Consider the following 8,623-nt stretch of genomic DNA (forward strand, 5'->3'; position numbering starts at 1 on the left):
TTTTGTCTGTGAAGCTTCTTATTTCCCCTTCAATTTTGAATGATAGCCTTGCTGGATAGAGTATTCTTGGATTCAGTCCCTTGCTTTGCATCACTTTTTAAATTTCCTTCCATTCTTTTCTGGCCTCATGTGTTTCTGTTACGAAATCATTTGATAATCTAATGGGTGACCCTTGTATATAACTTTCTGTCTCTCTCTTGCAGCTTTTAAGATTCTCTCTTTGTCCTGAACATTTGCCATGCTAATTATGATGTGTCTTGGTGTGGGTCTTTTCGTGTTCATCCTGTTTGGGACTCTCTGTGCTTGTGTGACTTTTTTCTTCCATATCTCAGGGAAGTTTTTTGACATTCTTTCTTTAAATAGGTTTTCTAAGCCTTGTTCCTCTTCCTGTTGTTCTGGCACCCCTATTATTCGTATGTTGCTTCATTTCATGTTGTCCTATAGCTTCCTTAGGCTCTCCTCCTGTCTTTTAATTTTTTTCTCCAATTGCAGTTCAGTTTGGGTGTGTTTTGCTTCCCTGTCTTCTAATTTGCTAATTTGGTCCTCCACTTCTCCTAGTCTACTTTTGAAACTTTCCATGGTGTTTTTTATTGCAGCTATATCATCTCCATTTCTTCTTGGTTCTTTCATAAGTTATTGTTTTTTTCAACCATTCCTTCTTGATTCTTACATAAGTTGTTGGTTTTTTCCTCCATCCGGTTTATGCACTCTAGGACCCTTATTCTGAATTCTTTTTCTGACATATTGCATGCCTCTGTTTCACTTAGCTGCTTTTCTGGCGAATCCTTTTCTTTCCTTTCGGGGTTTCTTTGTCTACCCATTTTTGGTCTCACCGAGTGATCTGGATGTTGAGTGGTGCAGGGGCTTCTCCTTGGGTGGCAGTGGTTCCTCGGGCTGCAGTTGCTCCTGAAGTGGTCGTGGTAGTGGCTGCTCCTCAGTTGGCAGTGGCTCCTCTGGTAGGTGCTGTTTGCAGCAGTGGGGTCTCCTCGGCTGGTAGGTGAGGCTGCTCGTATAGCTGCTATTCCTTGGACAGGGGTGGGCTGATCACGAGGCTACTTGTCCTTGGATTAGAGCTGGCTGCATGCTGCTGCTGCTGTTCCTCAGATGGGAGGGCTGCGTGTGAGGCTGCCGCTCTTTGGACAACGGGCAGGTTGCTTACAGGGCTACTGCTCCTCGTATGGGTGCGAGCTGCTTGCGCAGCTGCTGCTCCTCAGGTGGGTGATGGTCTGCTTGTGTGGCTGCTGCTCCTCAGGCGGGAGTGAGCTGCATGTGCGACTGCTGCTCCTCGGATGGGGGCGGGATGCTCACCCAGCTGCTGCTCGTTGGACAGGTGCAGACTGCGTGTGGCTGCTGCTCCTTGGACCAGTGTGGGCGGTGCAGGGCTGCTGCTCCTCAGATGTGGTTGGTCTGTCTGCTTGTGTGGCTGCTGCTACTTGGGCAGGGTGAGCTGTTTGGGAGGCTGCTGCTCCTTGGGCCGGAGTGAGCTGCATATGCAGCTGCTGCTCCTCATACAGGGGCTGTCTGCTCGCATAGCTGCTGCTCCTCAGATGGATGGGCTGCTTGCGTGGCTGCTTCTCTGAGGGCAGGAGCGAGCTGCAAGTATGTCTGCTGCTCCTCGGATGGGGGCAGGCCACTCACCCAGCTGCTGCTCTTTGGACAGGTGCAGGGTGCGTGTGTCTGCTGCTCCTTGGACCCGGGTGGACTGCACAGGGTTGCCGCTCCTTGGACGTGGGTGGTCTGCTCGTGTGGCTGCTGCTCCTCCGACTGGGGCAGGCTGCTTGGGTGGCTACTGCTTCTTGAATGGGAGCAGGCTGCTTGTGGTGATTCTGTTCCTTGTATGGGTATGGGCTGCTCACACTGCTGCTGCTCCTTGTATGGGAGCAGGCTGCTCATGCAGCTGCTGCTCCTTGGAGGGGGGCAGGTTTCTCACACACCTATTGCTCCTCAGACAGGAGGAGGGTGTGGGCTGTGCAGCTGCTGCTCCTTGGATGGGGGCAGGCTGTGTGGGGCTGCTGCTTCTCAATCGTGGGCAGGCTGCTCGTGGGGCTGCTGCTCCTCAAACAGGGCAGGCTGCTCACATGGTTGCTGTTCCTCAGACGAGGGAGCGGGCTGCTCACACAGCTGACTGCTGCTGCTCCTTGGACAGGGGCAGGCCATGTGAGGCTTCTGCTCTTAGGTCTGGGGCAGGCTTCTCATGGGGCTGCTGCTCCTTGGACAGGAGTGGGCTGCTCACGTGTCTGCTGCTTGCGTGGTTGCAGTACCCCGGGCTCAGGCTTTGGACTAGTCAGAGGGAAGCACTCTTCAGAACTCACTGGAGCCTGCACCCAGGGTGGCTGGAGACTCATTGACCATGGGACCACAGCTGAGGTAGCAGGTTCCTGGCAGGGGTGTTTGTAGAGTCCCAGGTGATATCTGAGGGCACCGTGGGTGGGGGCAAGGCCTGGCTCCCAGTTACAGAAGCTCTCCCCTTAAAAGTGCTAGGCTTCTGGGGATGAGCTGGCCTCCTGGAACTGCTTACAATGGTAGCAGAGGCTGCCTAGTTAGGCAAGCCAGTTTAGCCTGACCACGAAGGTCCTGTGGGATCTATCTCTGCCACACTCACATACACACACTCACATCCCACATGACCACACACTGCTCTTTTGGTCCCTCACTGACTTACGCTCTCTCCCTCACTGCGGCCTTCTTCCTGCCTCTGTAGTTGCGTCTGTGGAGTTATTGACCTGTTTGTGGATGGAGTTTCCTCTCCAGGTGTCTGGTTATGAGGCTCACTCTCTAGCACCTGGCCAGACATGATAAAATTCACCTTAACAAGACACAACACGAAGGGACCAAAGCACGAATATACTCACGACAATTATAACCCCACTATAAGTGACCACCTGAGAAAAGAGAATTAGGGACAAGTAAAGAGAGAATAAATGATATCAAAGAGAGCGAAAAAAATGAGAGAAAAGAAAAAGGAAGAAAAAGGAGATTTTATATATATATATATGAAAATACCACAGAACCAATAGATAAATAATCAAACAAAAATAATAATAATGACAAAAAAATAAAAAATACAAACACCAAACCCCCAACAAAGAGGGTGGGGGTAGAATCTGTAGATGCTAAGCTTATATATAGAAGTTAAGGTTAAGAATTGGATGAATATGGGGAGGATCTCAGTTCAGTATAGAGGAAGTAGAAAGGGAATGGGTGGATAAGAGGAAAGAGAATGAGAAAAAAAATAATAATTTACAAAAAACTTGATTTCAAAAATGGTATAAAAATAGCAAATACAAATAAAATAAAATAGAGTAATGGAAAAATAATGTGAAAAGAAATAGAAAATAAAGCAACAAACAAAAACAGGAAAACAAAGAAAAAAGAGAAAAAACGAAAAAAAAGAGAGATAACAAAGTAATAAAAAGTAAAAAATAAAATAAAAATGAAAAAGTGAAGTGTTCCTTTGGCTGGCTTAAGATCCCAGTCTTCTGTACTGTAGTGTTTCTCAGGTTCTGATTGCTGGGACTGAAAGTCTCTATTTAGTCCAGCCCCTTTGTGCTCTCAGGGACTATTTTGGTTTTGTTTTTTTTTAATCCTGTTACCATTCAGGGTGGAATCTGGATGTGGCTGTATTAGTTGCCTGGATACTGGAGGGAGGGGCTATCTCTTCAGGACAAAATGGTTGCCCAGGTCCCAGGCTCAGGCATGACTCAGCACAAAACTCACTGCCACTTCTCCTGGATTCCCCTCTCTCCCCAGATTTCACAATTCCGCACCTTCTCCCACACTCCAGCCATGGGTAAGTGTCTGTATCCGAAAGATCCTATGAACTAGGATCTATGAAGAAAGGCACAAGCCACAGAGGCCGGAGAGGCTGCACCTCTACGCACTCCTCTCCTGCTGGCACTCTTCAGCCTTTACTGACTCTGGACCCAGATCTAGAATCCCCTGCTGACCAGCTGTTCTGCGTATCTTCTTTCCACTGCACCTGTCCCAAGGGACCCAGCCCAATCTGGTGCCATGTGGGTTCCCTCTGATCCTCAGGGCTCAGAGTTCTGGCCGATTATCCTTCCCAAAGCCTTGACTTTACTTTTTGCCAAGAGTCCCCTGCCTTTTCTGGCTGCAAACTATCTCCCAGCTGAATCTCCTCTGCCAATTCCGGCTGGATGTTACTCGTTTCAGCTGCTCACCCTGTCAACTCCGGGACAAGGCACGGGACACGTCCGTCTATACCGCCGCCATTTTTCCCTCCCTGAGAACCTATATGATTCATTTGATTGGGAAATTTAGCTATGAAGACAGAAATCAGAATAGTGGTTGCCTATTGGGGGTTGAGATTGATTTGGAAAGAAGCTTAAAGAAACTTTGGGGTAATGGATTATTCTACCTCTTGATTGGAATACTGGTTACATAGATGTGTATATTTGTCAAAGTCATTGAGTCTTACATGTAAGATCTGTGTGACTCACTGGTTGTAACTTTACCTCAGTTAAGACAATTAATAAAAAGTAATATTTTAGCAGATGTTCAAAAGATGTCTGAGGCCAGTACTAGATTTAGATTGTATTTTTAATTCTCCTAGGAACTGTCCCTATGTAGAATTTCTTAAATTTTATTTTTTCACTATATACTGCATTCATATGGTTTAAAAAAAACAAAAACATTCAAACAAATCTTGGGGGTGGAGGGAGAAATAGCAAAAATTCTTATTTCTGTCCTTGTTTCTAATCCTCCCAGTTTCCTCCCCAGAGGCAACTACTATTCTCAATTTCTTATGAATTCTTCCTCAGACTCTTTATGCAAAAACAAATGCCCTAAGTTTGATAAGTTCAAGAAAATATGGTGCTAAAATGAAATATCTTATTGACAGTTATGTAGCATTAGAACTGTGATTAGAAATTATAGCATTAGAATTGTTATTAGAAATTTTAACATTAGAACGGGAGGTCCTATTTGATCAATTCTTCACCCAAACTGGGGTTGTGATGACTTTTCAAAGTGCAGTTTCCAGAGGATTTTCACATGCTGTCAGTCTTCCTTGGGTAGTCAAGTTAGAAATGCTCTTTTTGGCTAAGAATTTTGCTATTTCTAACTGCTGAAGCCATCGTTTCTCTTTAAAAGCACTGTAAGAAAACAAGATTTATTTATTTATTTCACTGATGAAGTTCAAGCTTTTATTTTATTTTTAATTGAGTTTGTTGGGGTGATATTGGTTAATAAAATTATATAGGTTTCAGGTATACAATTCTATAATACATCATCTGTATATTTTATTATGTGTTCACCACCCCAGGTCAAGTCTCCTTCTATCACCATTTATCCTCCCCCACCTTTACCCTCTTTTACCTCCCCCAACCCCTTTTTCCCTCTGGTAATCACCATACTGTTGTCTGTATCTGTGAGGTTTTTTTTCTTCTTCTTTGCTTAATCTCTTCACCTTTTCATCCAGCCTGGCTTGGGGTTGAGATCCCAATGCTTATCAGGGGAACCTCTGCAGCTAAGATATCCCTCTGAAATCTCAGCCACCGCCTGCCCATGGGCACAGGGCCAGCCCTTTTCATGCCCCACCATCCTGCCAGTCTTGATGTGGCTTCTTCTGTAAATCTTTGGTTATAAAACTTTTCTCCAGCTAGTCTTCAGTTGGGGTTTCAGGTTGATTACTCTACATTTTAGTTGTAATTCCAGTTTGGTCCCGTGGGGAGGTTAGTGTAATATCCACCCACTCCAGCACCATCTTGGACATAATTTATAAGGAAATCCAATCTTGTCCCATTTATAGCAGAAATGATGGAAATTTTTAGGTTGAGTTTTGTAGCTATGGCAAGTTTATCTTATCATATAAGTTAAGATGTAAAACAGGAAAAGGGAATCTTTCTAAAACCAGTTTGTTCTGAAGCCACAGGAATGGTATTTCTCAAGGCAATACGTACCATAAACTTGGAACCCACAACTAGAAACAGAAAGCAACTCAATGTCATATAGAAAGCCACTCAAAAAGTTGAAACTTTTCCTATCTGTTCCTCTTAGGCATCCCTATACATAACATATTCCCTAACTTATTCTCCATTCTGCTTCTTCTCACCCACCACAAACACAAAGTTTGCATTGATGAGATAGTAAATATTCTGATAGAGTTTAAGAGAAATGCAATGAAAGTTAATATTTTATGATAGCTATGAGGATACCAAAGTTACTGTGCCTTTTCTTATAAATTTGAAAGTGATTGCTCGTAGTTTGTAGGATGCAAATAAGATTTACTACAGAAGGGTTTTATATTCCCTTGAACATTGGGGTCCTCCAAGATTCTATCTTTTGTCTTCCTCTCTTTCTTTTTGTACCCTTATCACAGGAGGCCTCATTTACTAATTGCCCATATCTATGACTTCTAAATCTTGGGCTTTCTTAAAAGTACCTATCTCCAATCCTATCTAATAAAAGCCTAGGTGGTGTCAGGTGATGTCGTCACAAGATGGCCACCCCCACTTTGTCACAAGAGGCCAACACAAGATGGCCACCCCCACGTCATCACAAGATGGCTGCCACAAGATGGTCACTACAAGATGATCACCACAAGATGGCTGGCAGGGGAGAGCAGTTGTGGGCAACCAGACCAGCAGGGGAGGGCAGTTGTGGGTGACCAGGCCAGCAGGGGAGGCCAGTTGGGGGTGAGATCAGGCCAGCAGGGAGGGCAGTTATGGGTGACCAGGCCAGCAGAAGGGCAGTTAGGGGCGATTAGGCTGGCAGGGAGGGCAGTTGAGGGTGATCAGGCCAGCAGGGGAGGGCAGTTAGGGGCAATTAGGCTGGCAGGGAAGGCAGTTGAGGGTGATCAGGCAAGCAGGGGAGGGCAGTTTGGGGTGATCAGACTGGCCGGGGAGCAGTTAGGGGGCGATTAGGCAGGCAGACAGGCAGGCAGGCAGGCAGGCGGTTAAGCACCAGCAGTCCTGGGTTGTGAGAGGGATGCCTGACTGCCTGTTTAGGCCCACTAAACTGACAGTCGGACATCCCCCAAGGGGTCCCAGATTGGAGAGGGTGCAGGCTGGGCTGAGAGACAGCCTTCCCCCCTCATGTATGAATTTCATGCACCGGGCTTCTAGTTAGTAAATAATAGCATTTTGTAATTGGACATCTCACAAAAGCTTCCAATTTATATGTCTTATATCTTCTTCCTAAATCTGTTCCCCTTCAGTATTCTTGCTGACACAGTGATTTTGCTATCCCCACCATCTCCAAAGCTATAAACAAAACTTAATTCCTCCTTATCTGTCCATTCCTATACCCAGTTAGTGACAAATTTTGTAGATTATTCATTAGAAATATGCCACATTTTGCCTTTCTTCTTACTAACTACTTCTGTTTTAGTCCAGATCTTTGTTGCCTCTTGCTTCTCTTATTGCAAAGTCTCTTAACTTTATTGTAGTCTTTTTATATCCACAATATTACTTCTTTCTAGCAAGTCTCCCATGTAGCTTCACTAGATTTATTTAAAAAAATTAAGCAAAACTGCTTATGTGACTTGCCTGATAAAAAAGAACTTCTGTGAGCTCCTACTTACTTCCTACCTCATGGAAAAGGAATAAAAAGCAAACTCTCCACTTGGGCACACAAGATGCTTCTCAATGTAGGTATACTCTACCTTGCCAGTTTCATCTCATGTCATTTTCTCCCTATGTTTTAAAATGCCTTGTATAAATACACTTACTTTCTTGAAAAATAATGTGTTTTTTTTCTTCTTTACAGACAGTACCTTTGACCATGTTTCCACCTCTACTTGACTCTTTTTCCATACCACCACCAGTTTTATCGGGCAAAGTCCTGTAAAATTAAACGGCTTTCATTCAATCTATCAGGAATAACCTTGCATGAAAGTAACATTATTTTCAAACATTTGAATTAGATCCAAGTTTGCCTGATTCTATATATATATATATATTTATATTTATATTTATATTATAATGATGGATGGACGTTGGCCAGAGTCGCCTTCAAGCCTTCGCTGCTCTGGCTGGAGCTGCCTTCAGTCTTTGCTCTGCCGCTTTGTGCCTATGTATGCAAATTAACCACCATCTTTGTTGGTGGTTAATTTGCATATCTTGCTGATTAGCCAGTGGGAGGCGTAGCGAAGGTACGGCCAGTTACCATGTTTGTCTTTTATTAGATAGGATATATATTAGAGGTCTGGTTCATGAAATTCATGCACTAGGTAGGGGTCCCTCAGCCCAGCCTGCATCCTCACCAATCTGGGACCCCTCAGGGGATGTCCAACAACCAGCAGTTGGACATCCCTCTCACAATCCAGGACTGCTGGCTCCCAACCGCTCACCTGCCTGCCAGCCTGATCGCCCCCTAACCACTCCCCTGCCAGCTTGATTGACACCTGCTGGCCTGGTTGCCCCCAACTGCCCTCCCTTGCCAATGTGGTCACCCCCAAAGGCCCTCCCCTGCCAGCTTGATTGATGCCTAATGGCTCCCCTGCTGGCCTGATCGTCCCCAACCTCCCTCCCCTGCCGGTGTAATCACCCCCAACTGCCCTCCCCTGCCAGCCTGGTCGCCCCCAACTGCCCTCCCCTGCAGGCCTGGTCCCCCCCGCAACTGCCCCCCATGCATGCCTGGTCCCTCCTAACTGCCTTACCCT

At 45.6% G+C, this 8,623-nt stretch overlaps 1 protein-coding gene across 2 annotated transcripts in view; it reads right to left on the reverse strand.

The window, feature by feature from the left end:
- Positions 1 to 4,940: 4,940 nt before the first annotated feature.
- Positions 4,941 to 8,623, reverse strand: part of ANKUB1 (ankyrin repeat and ubiquitin domain containing 1) — a 34,476-nt gene continuing 30,793 nt past the window's right edge. For both annotated transcript variants that reach the window (XM_015571966.1, XM_006776039.2), the window contains exon 4: positions 4,941 to 5,114. In XM_015571966.1, coding sequence (XP_015427452.1) covers positions 4,985 to 5,114 — 130 coding nt within the window. In that variant the 3' untranslated portion in view covers positions 4,941 to 4,984. The remainder of the gene's footprint in view (positions 5,115 to 8,623) is intronic.

The sequence above is a fragment of the Myotis davidii genome, unplaced genomic scaffold (genome assembly GCF_000327345.1).
Source record: "Myotis davidii unplaced genomic scaffold, ASM32734v1 scaffold2069, whole genome shotgun sequence".
Taxonomy (NCBI): Eukaryota; Metazoa; Chordata; class Mammalia; order Chiroptera; family Vespertilionidae; genus Myotis; species Myotis davidii.